Source organism: Bombina bombina, chromosome 5 (genome assembly GCF_027579735.1).
Source record: "Bombina bombina isolate aBomBom1 chromosome 5, aBomBom1.pri, whole genome shotgun sequence".
NCBI classification, from domain to species: domain Eukaryota; kingdom Metazoa; phylum Chordata; class Amphibia; order Anura; family Bombinatoridae; genus Bombina; species Bombina bombina.
This window is the reverse complement of record NC_069503.1, coordinates 668,935,511-668,956,434: the sequence shown is the minus strand read 5'-3', so window position 1 is coordinate 668,956,434 and position 20,924 is coordinate 668,935,511. Positions and strand designations below refer to the sequence as shown.

The 20,924-nt window shown below is 39.4% G+C and overlaps 1 protein-coding gene across 1 annotated transcript in view; it reads left to right on the top strand.

Annotated features, from left to right (window-relative positions):
• The window catches only part of DROSHA (drosha ribonuclease III), a 734,939-nt gene that overhangs the window by 49,604 nt on the left and 664,411 nt on the right, over nucleotides 1-20,924 (top strand). The window contains exon 7 of the mRNA XM_053714616.1: nucleotides 20,628-20,708. Within this exon, the coding sequence (XP_053570591.1) occupies nucleotides 20,628-20,708 (81 nt within the window). The remainder of the gene's footprint in view (nucleotides 1-20,627; nucleotides 20,709-20,924) is intronic.

Below are 20,924 nucleotides of genomic sequence, written 5' to 3'. Positions count from 1 at the left end.
AATCTCTTCCGAGGTGATAGGGTCCTGTAAGTATTTCCTATGTTCTAGTGAAACAGATGGCAGCTGGAGCATTTTAATATGATGTGTAGTGGAATTGGATGGCATAGTTCCTTTGTTTAGGTTATATAGGGATTGATAGTATGTGTGAAACACCTTTCCAATTCCCTTTGGTGCTGTCACTGTCTGCATTCCCTCTTTAATAGAAATAATCTGACGCTGAGCCGCTCTATTATGTAATTTATTGGCCAGTAATGTTGTCGCTTTGTTATTGCTGTAGTAAAATATCTGCTTAAATTTTTCTAGAGTTGTCTGTACTCCCTGTAGCTCCACCCGGCGTATTTGGGATATGATAGTTTGTAATTGGACATTTTATAAAGTGTGAGGCTCGTGCATATAATTGTTATTGTTGTAATTAACAAGTGAGTTCTGCCAATGAGCCGCCTTGTCTCTCTTTTTTGCTACTGCTGCTTGTTTAATAAAATAACCCCTCATGTAAGCTTGAAAAGAAGCCCAGACAATTGGGGTGGAAGTAAGGCCATTATCATTAAAGTGGATTTCTTTTTTTTATTGCACGCCAATATTCCTTCGCTAGTGGGCACGTCCACCAGATTTTTATTTTTTTATTATTGTTTAAAAAGCTAGATAAGCTTTTACTACCCCTTCCCCATCTTTGCACAACCAACATTGTTCTTTTAATATACTTTATAACCTCTAAATCTCTGCCTGTTTCTAAGCCCCTGCAGACTGCCTCTTATCTCAGTGCATTTTATTAACTTCTCACAGCCACAGTACTAGTTCATGTGTGCCATATAGATAACATTGGGCTCACTACCATGGAGTTGTGCACTGACCAGCACTAATTGGCTAAAATGCAAGTTTTTAAAAAGCACTGAGATAAGGGGGATGTTTGCAGAGGCTTAGATACAAGGCAATCATAGAGGTAAAAAGTATATTAATAGAACAGTGTTGGTTTTGCAAAACCGGGGAATGGGTAATAAAGGGATTATCTATCTTTTTAAAAAATAATTTTCAAGTAGACTGTACATTTTAATATGTTTTTAACAGGTTAAGCTTGCCCCTTTTTCACAGAGAGGAATTATGCTCAGCCTGTCCTGTTGTGCATCATCTGTCTTCCTATTTCAAATCTTTATAAGAGTTCTGCCTGTCCCGTTTCAAATATGTGTGCGCTCAGCATATCCTATTGTGCATAATCCCACTATCTCCTCTTTTTAGAGTGCTAAGCCTTCCCCTTTTCACATCTGTGAGTGCATCCCACTCCTCTCCTATTTCAGATATGTGTGAGTGTTCAGCCTATCTTGTTTTACTTCAATTAGTATTCAAAATAACCTACTATGTATCATTCCATTTATGATTTCAGATATACGTGAATGCTCACCCTGCCTGGCTCTACATCTGTGAGTGCATAGCATATACAATAGTGTATAATCCCTCTTAATTCCTATTCCACATCTGCTTGAGTGGTCAGCCTTTCCTGTTTCACATCTGCTTGAATGGTCAGCCTGTCTCTAGCTGTCCCTGTAGATCTATGTCAGTGGTCGGCCTGTCACAGGGGTTTAAGTAGAAACCACAGGACCCAATGCAAAATTTGGAATATAACACCGCTTCAGTTACCAACTAGTATAAATTAATATAAGTGTATACATAAGTATTAATAGCTGCATTAATCTTTTGTATATGTAAAGGGTCAAATAGGCCCCCTGTAGCACATGGCCTGGTATAAAATAGTTTAGCTACAATATGATGCAATAACTTAAATATAAAATTAAAATACACTGTGGCCAAAACTATGCAAGAACCCCTACTAATTATGGAGTTCAGGTGTTTCAGCCACACCTATTGCTAACAGGTGCATTAAATGCAGAACATAACCTTGAAATGGCAAACAATGGCAGTAACAATGGGTTTTACTGAAAAAGCTCATTGACTTTTTAAACGAGGCACTGTGATATGTCACCTCTGCCACAAGGGGAAGCGTCAATCGCCTAGTCACAAAATTATATACTACACAAACTCACTGATCAGGGCTACTGGGTGCTGTAGCGTGTAACAGTGGCCTATCATCTGTTGTAACATTCACTACAGAGTTTAAAACTGAATCTGGAAACAACATCGGCACAAAAACTGAGTGTCAGCAATGGAGTGGGTCTCCATGGCCAAGCAGCTATACACAAGCCTCACCCCTACATACCTGATGCCAAGCATCAGCTGCAGTTGTGTTGCCAATGGGACTCTGGAGCTTTTGGAAGCATGTTCTCTGGAGTGATGAACCACACTTCGTTATCTAGGTGTGATGAATGCTACCTACTGGAATACAAAATGCCTATTTTAAATTTTGGTAGAGGAGGGATAATAGTCTGGCAATGTTTGCCAGGGTTTGGGCTAGTCCCAGTCTCAGTGTTTAGTCTCATTGAAGGGTCATCTTAATGCTCCAGGGTACAAAGAAATTTTAGACAACCATGTGCTTCCAACTTTGTAGTAACAGTTTTGGGAAGGCCCTTTCCTTTTCCAGCATGACTAAACTCTGTGCACAAAGCAAGGTTTGAAGAGTCTGGTGTGGTGGAAATTCAATGTCCTACACAGAGCTCTGACCTCAACCCCAAGGCGACCCTTTGTTCTGTCCAGCTATTTGCTTTCCTATGGCAATGAAAGTCCACAAAACATTCTAATTACTAGTAGGATATTCACTCCTGGCCAGCAGGAGGAGGCAAAGAGCACCCAGCAGAGCTTTTAAGTATCACTTTTCTTACCCATAACCCCCAATCATTCTCTTTGCCTTGATCAAGGGAGGATGGCGAAGATGGTGTCTGAAGATTTATTTTAATCCTTTTATGGGTACTTTTCCCTGCAAGCAAGGATTGGGGTCTAGTTGTGTTGATGTCCATCTCTTTAGTAAGAGTAATAGTGGCTATTAGCAGTTAGACGGCGAGGTGGTCTTTGCTTAAACTTCTAACATTATTGCTACCCCTATTATAGAACGCCAGGGTTGGTTCCTCTGTTCTTTCTTTTTTAAAAATGTTGTTATATGTAGATCCTGGGTACTCCAGATTTTTACAGATACAATATACAACTTTTACAGATATATAGAGATATCCCAGAAAAATAATACACAAACAACAAACAATCATAAGATTGCTACTTTTGAATAAATCTTATTCCCACTTTCTTTCAGTTTCTCCAACATTGGTGTGTCCGGTCCACGGCGTCATCCTTACTTGTGGGAAATATCTCTTCCCCCAACAGGAAATGGCAAAGAGTCCCAGCAAAGCTGTCCATATAGTCCCTCCTAGGCTCCGCCCACCCCAGTCATTCTCTTTGCCGTTGCACAGGCAACATCTCCACGGAGATGGTTAAGAGTATGTGGTGTTTAGTTGTAGTTTTTTTAATTCTACTATCAAGAGTTTGTTATTTTAAAATAGTGCTGGTATGTACTATTTACTCTGAAAAAGAAAAAGATGAAGAGTTCTGTTTGTGAGAGGAAGATGATTTTAGCAGACAGTAACTAAAATCGTTTGCTGTTTCCACATAGGACTGTTGAGATGAAGTAACTTCAGTTGGGGGAAACAGCAGACTTTTCTGCTTAAGGTATGACTAGCCATATTTCTAACAAGACTGTGTAATGCTGGAAGGCTGTCATTTCCCCTCATGGGGACCGGTAAGCCATTTTCTTAGTCTCAAACAGAATAAAGGGCTTAATATGGGCTATAAAACTGGTAGACACTTTTATGGGCAAAATCGATTGCTTTATTTGGGCATTTTATACATGTTTATGCTTGTAATTCACACTTATAAGCTTGGGGAACGTTTTTTAACGTCAGGCACTGTGTTAAACACCTTTCCAGTCAGGAAGGGCCTTCCCAGTTGTAGGCTGAGCCTCATTTTCGCGCCATTACTGCGCAGTTACTTTTGAGAGCAAGACATGCAGATGCATGTGTGAGGATCTGAAAGTAGTTGGAAAAGTTCCTAGAAGGCTTCATCTGGTATCGTATTCCCCCCTGGGTTTGGTAAAGTCGCAGCAAAGGCTGTAGCTGGGACTGTAGAGGGGTTAAAACCCTCTTATTTTAAGGGTTAAAGCTCTGAAAATTGGTGTGCAATACTTTGAATGCTTTAAGACACTGGTGAAAATTTGGTAAATTTTGAACAATTCCTTCATACTTTTTCACATATTCAGTAATAAAGTGTGCACTGTTTAAAATTTAAAGAGACAGTAATGGTTTTGTTTTAAAACTTTTTTTTTTACTTTTTTGACAAGTTTAAGCCTGTTTAACATGTCTGCACCTTCAGATAAGCTATGTTCTATATGTTTGAAGATCAATGTGTGTGTCCCTTCAAAATTGTGTGATAATTGTGCCATAGCGTCCAAACAAAGTAAGGACAGTATTGCCACAGATAGTAAAGTTGGCCAAGATGATTCATCAGATGAAGGGAGTAGACATAGTTCTACATCATCTCCTTCTGTGTCTACACCAGTTTTGCCCACGCAGGAGGCCCGTAGTACTTCTAGCGCGCCAATGCTTATTACTATGCAACAATTAACGGCAGTAATGGATAACTCCATAGCAAATATTTTATCCAAAATGCCTGCATATCAGAGAAAGCGTGATTGCTCTGTTTTAAACACTGTAGAGCAGGAGGGCGCTGATGATAATTGCTCTGTCATACCCTCACACCAATCTGAAGGGGTCATGAGGGAGGTTTTGTCGGATGGGGAAATTTCAGATTCAGGTAAAATTTCTCAACAAGCAGAACCTGATGTTGTGACATTTAAATTTAAATTAGAGCATCTCTGCGCACTGCTTAAGGAGGTGTTATCTACTCTGGATGATTGTGACAACCTGGTCATTCCAGAAAAATTATGCAAGATGGACAAGTTCCTAGAGGTTCCGGTGCACCCTGACGCTTTTCCTATACCCAAGCGGGTGGCGGATATAGTGAATAAGGAGTGGGAGAAGCCCGGCATACCTTTTGTCCCCCCTCCTATATTTAAGAAATTATTTCCTATGGTCGACCCCAGAAAGGACTTATGGCAGACAGTCCCTAAGGTCGAGGGGGCAGTTTCTGCTTTAAACAAGCGCACTACTATTCCTATCGAGGATAATTGTGCTTTCAAAGATCCTATGGATAAAAAATTGGAGGGTTTGCTTAAAAAGATTTTTGTACAGCAAGGTTACCTCCTGCAACCCATTTCGTGCATTGTTCCTGTCACTACAGCAGCGTGGTTCTGGTTCGAGGAACTAGAAAAGTCGCTCAGTAGAGAGACTCCGTATGAGGAGGTTATGGACAGAGTTCACGCACTTAAGTTGGCTAACTCTTTTATTTTAGATGCCACTTTGCAACTAGCTAGATTAGCGGCGAAAAATTCAGGGTTTGCAATTGTGGCGCGCAGAGCGCTTTGGCTAAAGTCTTGGTCAGCGGATGTATCTTCCAAGACAAAATTGCTTAATATCCCCTTCAAGGGTAAGACTCTCTTTGGGCCAGAATTGAAAGAGATTATTTCAGACATCACTGGGGGAAAGGGCCATGCCCTCCCACAAGATAGGCCTTTCAAAGCCAAGAATAAGTCTAATTTTCGTTGCTTTCGCAATTTCAGGAACGGACCGGCCTCTAACTCTGCATCCTCTAAACAAGAGGGTAATGCCTCTCAAACCAAACCAGCCTGGAAACCGACGCAAGGCTGGAACAAGGGTAAGCAGGCCAAGAAGCCTGCTGCTGCTAACAAAATAGCATGAAGGAGTAGCCCCCGATCCGGGACCGGATCTAGTAGGGGGCAGACTCTCTCTCTTTGCTCAGGCTTGGGCAAGAGATGTTCAGGATCCCTGGACACTAGAAATAGTTTCTCAGGGTTATCTTCTGGAATTCAAAGAACTACCCCCAAGGGGAAAGTTCCACATGTCTCACTTATCCTCAAACCAAATAAAGAGACAGGCATTCTTACATTGTGTAGAAGACCTGTTAAAGATGGGAGTGATACACCCAGTTCCAACGGCGGAACAAGGAATGGGATTTTACTCAAATCTGTTTGTAGTTCCCAAAAAAGAGGGAACTTTCAGACCAATTCTGGATTTAAAGATCCTAAACAAATTTCTCAGAGTACCATCGTTCAAAATGGAAACCATTCGAACGATTCTACCCACAATTCAGGAAGGTCAATTTATGACTACCGTGGATCTAAAGGATGCGTATCTACATATTCCTATCCACAAAGAACATCATCAGTTCCTAAGGTTCGCCTTTCTGGACAAACATTACCAGTTTGTGGCCCTCCCATTCGGGTTAGCCACTGCTCCAAGGATTTTCACAAAGGTACTCTGATCCCTTCTAGCGGTTCTAAGACCAAGGGGCATTGCAGTAGTACCGTACTTGGACGACATTCTAATACAAGCGTCGTCTCTTTCAAAGGCAAAGGCTCACACAGACATCGTTCTGGCCTTTCTCAGATCTCACGGATGGAAGGTGAACATAGAAAAAAGTTCCCTGTCTCCGTCGACAAGAGTTCCCTTCTTGGGAACAATAATAGATTCCTTAGAAATTAGGATTTTCCTGACAGAAGTCAGAAAGTCAAAACTTCTAAACGCTTGTCAAGTTCTTCATTCTATTCCTCGTCCTTCCGTAGCTTAGTGCATGCAAGTAGTAGGATTGATGGTTGCAGCAATGGACATAGTTCCTTTTGCGCGAATTCATCTAAGACCATTACAACTGTGCATGCTGAAACAGTGGAATGGGGACTATACAGACTTGTCTCCAGTGATTCAAGTAGATCAGAAGACCAGAGACTCACTCCGTTGGTGGCTAACCCTGGATGACCTGTCCCAGGGAATGAGCTTCCGCAGACCAGAGTGGGTCATCGTCACGACCGACGCCAGTCTAGTGGGCTGGGGCGCGGTCTGGAAATCCCTGAAAGCTCAGGGACTATGGTCTCGGGAAGAGTCTCTTCTCCCGATAAACATTCTGGAACTGAGAGCGATATTCAATGCTCTCAGGGCTTGGCCTCAACTAGCAAAGGCCAGATTCATAAGATTCCAATCAGACAACATGACGACTGTTGCTTACATCAACCATCAGGGGGGAACAAGGAGTTCCCTGGCGATGAAAGAAGTGACCAAAATAATAAAATGGGCAGAGGATCACTCCTGCCACCTATCTGCGATCCACATCCCAGGTGTGGAAAATTGGGAGGCGGATTATCTGAGTCGTCAGACATTCCATCCGGGGGAGTGGGAACTCCACCCGGAGATCTTTGCCCAGTTGACTCAATTATGGGGCATTCCAGATATGGATCTGATGGCGTCTCGTCAGAACTTCAAGGTTCCTTGCTATGGGTCCAGATCCAGGGATCCCAAGGCGACTCTAGTGGATGCACTAGTAGCGCCTTGGACCTTCAACCTAGCCTATGTGTTTCCACCGTTTCCTCTCATTCCCAGGCTGGTAGCCAGGATCAAGCAGGAGAGGGCCTCGGTGATCTTGATAGCTCCTGCGTGGCCACGAAGGACTTGGTATGCAGACCTGGTGAATATGTCATCGGTGCCACCATGGAAGCTACCTTTGAGACAGGATCTTCTTGTACAGGGTCCATTCGAACATCCAAATCTGGTCTCCCTCCAGCTGACGGCTTGGAAATTGAACGCTTGATTCTATCAAAGCGTGGGTTTTCAGATTCTGTGATAGATACTCTAGTTCAAGCCCGAAAACCGGTAACTTGAAAAATTTACCTTAAAATATGGAAAAGATATATCTGCTGGTGTGAATCCAAGGGATTCTTATGGAATAAGATCAAAATCCCTAAGATCCTTTCCTTTCTACAAGAGGGTTTGGATAAAGGATTATCAGCGAGTTCTCTAAAGGGACAGATTTCTGCTTTATCTGTCTTATTACACAAACGACTGGCAGCTGTGCCAGATGTTCAAGCATTTGTTCAGGCTCTGGTTAGGATCAAGCCTGTTTACAGACCTTTGACTCCTCCCTGGAGTTTAAATCTAGTTCTTTCAGTTCTTCAAGGGGTTCCGTTTGAACCTCTACATTCCATAGATATTAAGTTGTTATCTTGGAAAGTTTTGTTTTTGGTTGCTATTTCTTCTGCTAGAAGAGTTTCTGAGTTATCTGCTCTGCAGTATTCTCCGCCCTATCTGGTGTTCCATGCAGATAAGGTTGTTTTGCGTACTAAGCCTGGTTTTCTTCCAAAGGTTGTTTCTAACAAAAATATTACCAGGAGATAGTTGTTCCTTCTTTGTGTCCGAATCCAGTTTCAAAGAAGGAACGTTTGTTACACAATTTAGACGTAGTCCGTGCTCTAAAATTCTATTTAGAAGCTACAAAAGAGTTCAGACAAACTTCTTCTCTGTTTGTCGTCTATTCTGGTAAAAGGAGAGGTCAAAAAGCGACTTCTACCTCTCTTTCTCTTTGGCTTAAAAGCATCATCCGATTGGCTTACGAGACTGCCGGACGTTAACCTCCAGAAAGAATCACAGCTCACTCCACTAGGGCTGTGGCTTCCACATGGGCCTTCAAGAACGAGCCTTCTGTTGATCAGATATGTAAGGCAGCGACTTGGTCTTCACTGCACACTTTTGCCAAATTTTACAAATTTGATACTTTTGCTTCTTCAGAGGCTATTTTTGGGAGAGAGGTTTTGCAAGCCGTGGTGCTTCTGTTTAGGTAACCTGATTTGCTCCCTCCCTTCATCCGTGTCCTAAAACTTTGGTATTGGTTCCCACAAGTAAGGATGACGCCGTGGACCGGATACACCAATGTTGGAGAAAACAGAATTTATGCTTACCTGATAAATTACTTTCTCCAACGGTGTGTCCGGTCCACGGCCCGCCCTGGTTTTTTAATCAGGTTTGATGAATTATTTTCTCTAACCACAGTCACCACGGCACCCTATAGTTTCTCCTGTTTTTTTCCTCCTGTCCGTCGGTCGAATGACTGGGGTGGGCGGAGCCTAGGAGGGACTATATGGACAGCTTTGCTGGGACTCTTTGCCATTTCCTGTTGGGGAAGAGATATTTCCCACAAGTAAGGATGACGCCGTGCACCGGACACACCGTTGGAGAAAGTAATTTATCAGGTAAGCATACATTCTGTTTTTGCTTATTATTTTGGAGTCATGTCAGTACCCCCCATCTAATATGACTGACCCATTGACAGAGACCACCAGTTAAAATACTGCAGTCCATTATCCCTGTTTATTATACAAAACTGTTCCAGTGGACCAAATTAACTAGTTGTGTGCTAATTGTGTCCCACATCTCCAATCTCCCATAGTCCTGTCAGTATGGCACCTGGCAGACGTTTAGTGCCCATGCCTATTTATGTGGCTCAAGGGAATTCCACTTATTTTTTCTCCACAGTTTGGCTTCAAAAGAGTTTTTAGCGGCTATCCCGAACCAAGTAAGCATAAACGAAAATCAGGAGATTTACCTCACACCACCTGTAACACGCAGGGTCCTATTCCCCAGGCTTAGTTACTACCTAATCTACAAAGCTCTGACTCGGCTGAGTCTGTTTCTGAGGGTGATATTTCCTCTGAGGACCCTAAACCAGTAAATGAGCTGGAGACTGATTCCACATTTAGATTTAAAGTGGACCATATCCGCTTCCTGCTTCAGGAGGTTTTGAATACCTTAAAACTATCAGAACCGAATCCAGAGGATTCCAAGTTGAAACAGGTCTTTAAAGCTCTGCCTAAAGTGCCTAAGGCCTTTGAAACACCAGACTTGCTTAAATAATGTATATCCAAATAATGGAAGAAACCAGACATTCTTCATGTACCTTCTTATAGGTTCAAAATAAAGTATCCACGGGGGGTGTGACCAAGCCACAGCCATGAGAAGAGGCAGAATAGTGCAGCTCCGAACCTAGCTTGCAGAAACTGTTGGTTTTTATATTAATATCTCAAGCTCTTCACATAATAGCCATCTATACTGCACAAAGAAGCAATGATGATCCTTGATATATTAAAATTATCGTGATTAACTCAAGCAGAAGGGTTAATTTATTACACTCAAACCAGAGCGTTGGGGCCCATCTCACAATACCTTCTACCTCCCCTCTTCTGGTGTGTGGGCTACCCGGGAGAGTGGTATTTACTTCTTATACTGTTACAGGGTTTAATACCATCTGGATCTAAGTCACCCATGGAGGAGGACCTCGCCCGACAGATATGGGCGCTTCTGGGCAGCCTAGAGCATCGAATGTGCAGTAACTTCGAAGACCTCACGGATATCATCAGAGCGACTAGAGACAGGGAACATGGAGACTCGGCTAAGATGGCGGATAACAAGAGTGTCTACTTGCCATATGACATGACATGCAGAGACGAGAGCTGTACACCCTCCCCCAAGCTGGATTCTGAAAGTAAGACGAAAGCCACCAAAAAACGGGGACCTGTTTCTTGTCACAAAGAGTTCATACCTCCTGCGTCCTTGCTTGATCCCCCCCACATCCACCAGGCTTAATAACCCTCAACCGGAGTTCTCTGCAGCTGTGACCCGGGTTGGTGCGGCTGGCCACCGGGTGCACAGGAAGACCTCTGTCAGAGAAAGGGGATCCACTGAGCTAACACCAGGCACCACGGGGGAACGAAAGGACATTCACTACCGCACAAACACCGCGGACATCAAGATATCCATACCCCACAGCTCATATGCCCTGTTAAGGCTACCTCTGCTCTACAGCCAATGGCTCCTATCGAACTTACGGGCTGTCTACAGCATATATGGCTCTCCACCCCGCTGCCTCCCTAGATTGTCTCATCTCCCGAAGAGAGGTTTTGGATGAAGGGACTACCGTATCTGACAAATTTACTATAGAGCATCTCGTCACCCACCTTTAGAGAACTCGTGATGCTAGCATCAATATTGCCCTTTTTCTTTCCTATACTGCATTGGAGGACAGGTTGTGTGCCCCATTACCATATCACAGATTAAATGCTTGTCTGTTAATTTATGTGTTCCTACCCCATTAAGTTAGCTCTGGAGCTCTTATGTTTTACCAGGTTCTTATTGTAGTTATGTTTATTGTATGTTCTTTCAAATGTTTCCATGTGTGTGTATGTAATTATGTGTATATATATATATATATATATATATATATATATATATATGTATGTGTGTGTATATATATATATATATATATATATATATATATCTCTATTTTATTAAGTTACTACCTGCCTCATTAAGATCAAACTCTCCGCTAGGTATATAGATATCTATTTGTAGACACCCAATAAGAACCTATCCATATGTACTTGGATTACGTGTATGCAACTTATCTGCCCTTGCTACTAACTGATTTCTACTCCCCCTGTTTAACTACGTCTCATCAGTTCAAGATCCTTAGAGGGCATCATACAGATCGCTAGCATTGGCAGTTACTAGACTCGTATACCTAGAGACAGTCGAATCCAGGTTAAAATACTCCATACATTATATATATATATATATATATATATATATATATATATATATATATATATATATATACTGCCCTATAAAACCTAGGTGCCCCCAGGATATCTACCTAGAGATAAATCTATGCACTGACCACCCCCTTCCAGTCTGCCAATACGAAGGTATATGCTATACTCCTCTGCCTTCAAATTTAAATTATCTCCAAATGTACAGCAACCCTTATGTCTTGTACCTCTATATCAAACTCTTGTCCTGCTCATGTATGTTTTCAATGTCTTCCCTGAGAGCCTAGAGGATAGCTAGTGGGTGGATTAGACTGAAGGTCTTACTTTATGTATGCTCTTATTGTTTCTTATACAATGCGGGGGATAACTCAGGGGTCTATGGTCATACTGTCATCTGCGGTACACCCGCATCCCATAGATAGATGGATCTACTTAGACAGTGTACACATAATAACCACATGGTAGATATCAGTAAGATATCGCCCTGATGTATGCAGCTTCCCGATATAGATACACCAGCAAAGGGATTCCTTACTATTTAACCATTACCTTGCTTAAAGGGACAGTCAAGTATAAATTAAACTTTCATTATTCAGATAGGACTTTTAATTTTAATTTACTTTCCAATTTACTTTTATCACCAAATTTGCTTTTTTCTCTTGGTATTCTTAGTTTAAACATAGGTAGGCTCATATGCTAATTTCTAAGCCTTTGAGGGCTGCCTCTTATCACATGCTTTTTAAATCTCTTTTCAACACAAAGAGACAGAAAGTACACGTGGGCTATATAGATAACACTGTGTTCAGGCACAGAAAGTTATTTAAGATCTTGCACAATACAATGCTAAATTTAAGACAATAGATAATAAACAGTCACAGTCATGTGATCAGGGGGCTGGAAGAAGGTTCCTAGATACAAGGTAATCACAAAGGTAAAAAGTACATTAATATAACTGTGTTGGTTATGCAAAACTGGGGAATGAGTAATAAAGGGATTATCTATCTTTTAAAACAATAACAATTCTATGGTTGACTGTCCCTTTAAAAGCCCGAATTATATTACAATCTTTCCATTCAGCAACAGATAAATAGTAACACGCACTTAGTACTCTGGGAGGCATGAACAGGACTAGCCTATGTATGGTTATGCTTCCTCTTATTATTTGTGTATATCATAGCTTGATGTGATAAGAGACTTTGATGCATATATTATATTGGAAATATATGTTAACATTGCTATGAATGTGACTTTATCTAGGATGTGCAGATTAATCTATAGTGTAATGCTTCCAGGTATTTATAATATTGCTCACCTACTCTCTTTAGCCTCCACTTGTAGACCAACTACTTCTTGCGATAATGTAGATCTCTAATCCAATTGCCCACGTTTTTAGGTACTTTATTATTTAGTAGCTTGACAGTAACTAGCTTATTGGTTTCCATAGTGACCGAACATATATCGTGCACTATATTCTAACGCAACTAACTCTTGTGAAACTCATTTTTAAGCTGCCTATATTTTGATATTTTACTATGGCTATCTGAGCCTTTTACAATATCTCTGAACCATATATATATATATATATATATATATATATATATATATATATATATATATATATATATATATATCTCTCAAAAGAGAATAAAGACCACTATTATCCAGCACTAGACTGTTACGCTATCGTAAATATCCCCACATAAAGCACAAGAGGGTAAAGGAGAGAAAAATATATGCCCCCAGTTAGTGCATAATACAAATTTATTTATGTAACATGATGACAACATATATAGATCTACTGCTTGTCTGCAACAGGAACATATCCGTATAGAACATCTGCATATGGTTCATACATCTGACATCTGTATAAAGTTCCAAATATAATATAATTACAATGTTGAGCTCTAAAGCTGCAAAATGTCCCACCAAAAGGCAAGTTATTTAGAGTTCACAAACCACCATGATAAGTTCATATCTCCGATCACAGAATAAACAGGCTGTATTTGTAATCCAAGGGCATAGAACTTGGTGGTATTGTCTTAACAATTGGCCTTGTACCCTTTCAACCACGGATACATAACATGATAAACAGCAAACCGCTATATTACCTTTGTCGATGTAAGCTCTTAGGTAGCTCTGTATTTCTTTCACATTATCTGCATTTCCAGGTTCACTGGGGTTTTATGCTGTATTACCTTACACCATGTATGCTTGTCTCCTTCTTCCGGAGTGGGGTATTTGCACCGTGTTGTCACATTTGCAGTATTGGTATTGCCACAAGTATTCCTATTAAGATGCCAAAGTGGTTACGAACATTTCAGAGGCACTTGAGCGCATAAGCGCGCCTCTTTTGGTGGTTCTAGCAGATTGGCAGTAGCAATCAGTGGCTTGCAGCTGACAAACCCGCTGAGTAGCAGCTATGCGCGTTTCACCCGTTCAAACATACGGGCTTCTTCCGGCTTGATAGTGATTGCAGGATCTCCTCCTTTGTTATATACAATTGGCTCCGCCTTTGTTTTGAATCTATTGCTCGGTGAAATTATACATATACATTATAATGTTGACTAAATATAATACTATTAATTTTATATTCTTGGTTGTAATATCATTACAATCAAAGGGTAGCCTGCTGTGTCAAACAAACTGAGCTTTTGGAAAAATTAATAAACTAGTTTTGATTCATTAATATATGACAGTGTTTTTATTCCCTCATATACATTATTTCTTACATTACTGATCAGCAAAAGCTTTTTAATATGTATGAATTCTTGAAAGAAAATCTATGTATAATTTGTTCATAAAAAAAGAACCAACATTTATTTCCTCATTCATACCCAAAGGTTTTAAACTTTTCAAGTTAAAGATCCATTTACTTTCTCTACACAGTAAGATTTGGTCTAAATTCCCCCCTCTACTTTTAATGTTAACTAACTCCAGGCCCCTAAATCGCAAGATTTTGTTATTGCTGTTATGGAATTCCATAAAATGTCTTGCTACACTGCTATTCTTTATACAATTATTTTTTATTTTTAATATCCCGCTTGTGTTCTTTAATTCTTTCTTTCAGTTCTCTATACGTCTTTCCTATATAGAACATTGGGCAATTACATGATACCATATAGATAATACCTTCACTTCTACAGGTTATATGACCCTTTACCCTATGTGGCAGACCTAGATTGTCATAAAATTTTTCCCCTGTAAGCATGTTTGTACAGACAGAGCAGTGTGTGCATTTAAAGTTCCCATCTTTGTGTTTTTTAGCTGTAAGCCAATTTGTATTAGTAGACCTGAAGTGACTATGGACCAACATGTCCTTTAAATTTGGGGCTCTCCTTGGGGTCATCAATGGTGTGTTCCCTACAAATTTGGCAATTATTGGATCAACCAATACAATATGCCAATGTTTCTGTAGTATTGCATGAATATCACGCCATCTATCATTGTATGCGCTGATGAATCTTGTACTAGAGTTGTTTATTATCTTGTCTTTGCTGTCATATAGTAAAGCTTCTCTATTTTTCAGTTTTGACTTGTCAAATGCATTTTTCAAACTTTTTTTGAGAATACCCTCTCTCTTTAAATCTTTGTTTTAGTTGATCGCTTAGGAAATTATTGCTTAGGAAATTATTTTCCCAATCAGCTCTTTAACTTAGACCCGCAGTAGCAATCAGCTATGTGGTTACTGTGACTTCCTTCTAGTGTGATTCTCTTTTTTAGATGGTTTCTGATCAATATGAGGATATTCGCAACTGCATTAAAATCCTTAATATGGCTAATGATTTAATTTGTGATGCAGTCTTTGACATAATTAAAATTGATGTCAAGAATATGTCCTTTGCTGTTTTCTTAAGGACAGCTTTATGGCTTAAATATTGGTCAGCTGATATGGTCTCTAAGAATCGGCTATCAGTCCCTTTTGAAGGGAAGATGCTTTTTGGATCAATTGGATATTATCAAAACTGTCACTGTGGGAAAAGGGGCTTTTCTTTCTCAGGACAAGAAACCTAAGGGGAAGTACAAACAAAAAATGTGTTTTGTTTTTTTTTCCTTTCACTACCCTAGAGATCAAAAGTACCCATCCAACCAGAAGTCTGAATCTTCCAAGCCTTCCTGGAAGCTAAAATCTTCTTGGTCTCAGACCAAAAAGCCCAATTCCAATCAAAAATCACCATGAATTTATGGCCCCCTGTTAAGAAGATCTTTTTGTAGATGGCAGATTGATTCCAGGATTTTCAATATAATATACCAAGAGTTATTGCAAAGGCTTTCACAACAGACCTACCTGGGAACGATTTAATCTGTCTCATGTTCCAAAGGTTCCTCTAAAGGCAGCTGCCTTTGTTCAATGTGTTCAAGACTTAGAGGATATGGGAGTGATCCAACTTCTTCCAAACTCTCAACAGGGACAGGGTTTCTATTCCAACCTCTTCATTGTCCCAAAGAAGGAAGGCACCTACTGTCCTATCCTTGAGCTAAGGACTCTGAAAACATGTGTCCGTGTACCTTCTTTCAAAATAGAAACCATCCGTACCATTTTACCTCTAGTTCAAGAAGGTCAATTTATGACAACCATAGACTTAAATGATGCATACAACTAGACAAACTAGTTGTAACTGAGAGTACAACAAAGTTTAAAGAGAGAATAATTCCACTAAGTTTTATCAAACTTAACTCTACTTATATCAAAAAAGTGTTCAAAATAATAAAATCGTTCCCAATCATTCATACATTAAAGTTTATTTTTTCAGGGGTCCGACAGGGGCAGCTTAGCCTCTCCTGTTGTTTGTTTTTAATTTGCTTACTCTTGTGGAAAATTAGATTAATAAGTGGTTAAACTTATGTCCTCTAATCCTTTATTGTTACATATTAATATTAATGCAGCCCTCGGATTGTAAGGGCTTAGTTAATTTAAATTCATTACGGATTGAGGATATCTAATAGTGGACATACTTATTCCATGGCTATTATGCAAACCACAGAGTTTAAGTGGTTTTAATTCACAGCTTCTGCTACTGTATGAGTGTGAGTTCCTTAGTTGAATTAATAAACTTTAATGTATGAATGATTGGGAACGATTTTATTATTTTGAACACTTTTTTGATATAAGTAGAGTTAAGTTTGATAATACTTAGTGGAATTATTCTCTCTTTAAACTTTGTTGTACTCTCAGTTACAACTAGTTTGTCTAGTTGTTGTCAGTTGTTCTATTGAATAATCCACTCCAGGTTTTGCTGTTGTTTCACAAAATTTAAAATTCTGGTATTTAGAATATCATTTTCAATAGTAAATATATGTAAAACCTGGCACCATTTCTATAACTCTACTTCCCCCAACCCCCCTTTTTTCTTTAAATGATGCATGTCTGAACATTCCAATTCACAAGGATCATTTCCAGTTTCTAAAATTTGCTTCTTTTTTTTTAATCAAACTTTACCAATTTGTGGCCCTCCCCTTTGGTTTGGCTACAGCCCCTTGCATCTTTACGAATGTGTTAGGGGCTCTCCTAGCAGTGATCAGAGCACAGGGAATCTCCATTGCCCCTTATTTGGACAATATTTGTATCCAAGCTCTGTCTTGGTATCTTTTCCGCAGGAACATAGATGTAAAATCAATGTACCCAAAAGTTCTTTATCCCCAAACACAAGGGTGGTTTTCCAGGGGTGATAATAGACTTGGTTCAAATGCGCTTGTTTCTCTCAGATATTTGCAGAACCAAACTTTAGACTGCCTGTTGTTCCCTACATATGGCTCATTCTCCATCTGTAGCACAATGTATGGAAGAAGTGGGTCTTATGGTAGCATCAGACACTCTTTCATCTTTGTCCTTTCCAATTGTCTATGCTTCGTCCTCTCCAATTTTCCATAACAGTGGTCAAAGGATTGTTTCCAACTGGAATTGCAGATACAGCTCAATTCTTAAGGCAAACTCTCTTTTTTTTTTTTGTTCGTTCTACCTGGACCATAGTCACAACGGACGCAAGTCTGATGGGTTGGGGCACTGTTTGGAAGTCCAGAAGAGCGCAGGGAGTATCGACTTTCTAGACCTTTTTATTTTTTATTTCTTGAGGCCCTTCAGTCTTGGCCCCTTCTCAAACAGGGACAATTTGTTTTTTTTTTAGTTGGACAACGTCACTGTCATGGCATATGTCAATAATTAGTAAGGGACTCAGTCACTTAGCTATGCAAAAAGTATCTAACATTCTGTCTTGGGCAGAGGAAAACCACTGCACCCTATCAACTATTCACTTGGACTGAACAATTGAGAAGCATATACTATAGAGTTTCTTAATTTTCAGCTTGGTCTTCTGAGTACACCTTCTTTATTTTTCATCAGGATAAAACGGTCCTCCAGACTTAATATGACTTTCTTCCGAAGGTAGAGTCTTTAGAGAATATTGTCCACTTTTCAGGTCCCAGAAAGGGTCAAAAGGCTACAGTGGTGCCTTGGCATCATGGCTGAAGCAGACTATTCGTAAGGCTTACTTGGTTGTGGGAAAACCTTCTTCCAAAAGAATAACTCTTCATTCTACTAGGTCTGTGAATACTATTTGGGCTTTCAATAATGACTCCTTGAAACAGATTTTCAAGGCGGCAACTTGGTCTTCTCCATACCTTTTTTTTAAAATTTTACCATTTTGATATTTATGCTTCTTCTGAAGCTGCTTCTGGCAGGAAAGTCCTTCAGGCCGCAGTGTCCGGTAAATAGGAACTGCCATCATTTTGTTTCACTCGTCGTTAACATGGACTCTCAGCTTGGGTATTGTATCCCACATGTTATGGACAAGCCGAAGTAGGGGAGTACAGCACAGTAATAGTAGTGGGTGATCGTGAAAACAGAGGACACTGCCAAGTCCCCAAAGACATGTAGTAAAGAAGATAGTCCACAGCACTCCAAAAATATCTTTCAGCAAATTATTAGTGGAAAATATCAACGTTTCGGGATCACAGCACCTTATTCATGCTTGATGTTCAAGCAAGAATAAGGGGCTGTGACCCTGAAACGTTGCTATTTTCCACTAATAAATTGCTGAAAGATATTTTTGGAGTGCTGTGGACTATCTTCTTTACTACATGTTATGGACACCTATGGACTCTGATCATCTTTCAAAAGAAAGCAGAATTTTTACTTACCGATACATTTTTTTTTTTCGGGACGACGAGTCCATAGGACCTCGTTTTTTTCTATATGGGCGACAGTTTTTATTTGCACATCTTAACCATGTTTTCTGTCTTCCTACCTTTTCTGTCTCTCTCCTCTGTTCTGCTATACGTAAATTGAGTTGAAAGAAGTGGTGGGATGCTTTAAAGGGACATGCCAGCCAAAATTGGAATCCGCATAGAAGCATTTCAGTTTTGAATAGAAGCATTTTTGTAATATAAATGTATTAGCAAAAATGCTTCTAATAAAAGCTATAGCTGTTTCAAAAGTGTATTTAAGTATGCACCATGCACCAGCATTTTAAACACAGAACTTGCTCAGAAAGACTAAGGTGCTTGTACCATCTGGTAATGACTCAATTTGTTAATTGCTGGCATGATACAAGAAGCACTAGTGCTCTGAGCAGCTGCAGTAATTAAAATGCTGGTGCACTGTGAACATCTGGCTGTGCTTCACATGCACATGCAGAGAAAAACTCTAACACCAAAACAGTGATAACTTTTACCAGAAGCATTTATGCTAATACATCAATATTGCAAATATGGTTCTATTCAAAGTTGTAATTCATCTATGCGCATTTACATTTTGACCATAATGTCCCTTTAAAGCTTTTGTGAGGGTTCTTGACCTCCTCCTAGTGGCAGGAAATATATACCACATATTATGGACACCTATGGACTCTTATCATACCGAAAGAAATGTATCGGTAAGTCTAAATTCTTTTGTCACTATGTACCATCTTGATATTTATGCAGAAAATTTGTAGGCATAAAATATTTAACCATACAAATATTATATCCATTTAAATGTACTTAAACTTCTGATTTTACAAAGGGGTGTCTTAATGTATGCATGTCCCTACCCCTGTCATTCAGCATAGCAAAAAATGATTTAAAAAAAAATCCAAAAACAAACATAAAAATGAAATAATATATAGAATCTCTAAAAAATATCACCAATTTTTAGATTCCCCCAGTTCTCACATTTTATTATTTATATATTTTTTTTATCCAAATGAATGTATTTATTGCTCTTGTTACTTTCCTTTCCTCTTTATGCTTGGCTATACAGTAGACTGAGGTACTGGTGAGGTGGGAGGGGTTTTATAGAGTTCTTGGGGTTTGGGAATCTTTGCCTCCTCTTAGTGTTAAGGAAGAGTAATTCCCAGTAGTAATGGATTGTGGACTCTCACCGCCATGAAAGAATGAATTTATCATGCAAACATAAATTATGTTTTTAATTTGACTTTAAAAGTGCCCCCTCCTCAAACACAGTACAGGTGTATAGTTAAAACAGTTGGTAACCATTACCATGTGACCCCTTAATTGAAAAATAATTTCCTCTTTTATATGAGTGGTCTCATACACCACTAAGTAAATTAGAAGGGGAGATAGGGTCATTGTAGACTCCCTCCTCATCACTTCTCATCTTTTATCTTGCAATTAAAAGAATGCAAACTGTAATCCATTTTAAAATCCCCTCAAGAAAAAAAAAAAAATGTCTTTATTGATAGACGTAAAAACTAAGACTAGGTGCTCACTGTGAAATATTGGAGATAGGTTGTGTTAGATACGACAGGTTATATTATATGATGAATGTATAGAAGGTTGCAAAACAACAAAATGCTGTAGCAAGAAGTCCATTATGAGAATACTTTGCAAACAAAATCTTCCTCACTATAAACTGCCAGAAGACGAACAATTAGTGGTGTTCTTAGGGACTGAAATAAACGTTAAAGAACTATCACTCTTAAATACAAAATTAAAGATATCAGAATATTACAACTAGAATTGTACCAGCATCTTTTTTTTTTTTTTGGAAAAAATAATTAGGAAAATTATTTAACAGATTTTCAAGACACAATTTAGGGGATTAAAAACCAATCTAAGGTTGGATACATTTTGGTAACTGATCCAAGGTTTGTACTAAAGAAATACTATTAAATTGTGTGAGTAAAACTACTGGAATAAACCACAATGTTTTTTATTTTCTGCTAAATGTTTACATTGATGACTTATTTTCTTTTGTTAGATGAATGATGGCCCACTGTGTAAATGCAGCGTTAAGGCTCGGAGGACAGGAATCAGACACAGCATTTACCCGGGGGAGGAGGTAAGGCCTATGTCTTGTATCACGTTTAGAGTGAAATTCATGCTCATAATATTGTGCCAAAATGCAGCACATTTTTTCTCCTTTAAGGAAACCTAAATAAAATAAAAAAATATCACCATAACTTGTAAATATTGCTTGTTTTTAGACTTTTGCTTGACTCTTTCCCTAAACTTTTGTGTGTCAGCAATAAATTGCTGTTTAGCCAGAGGATGTCTT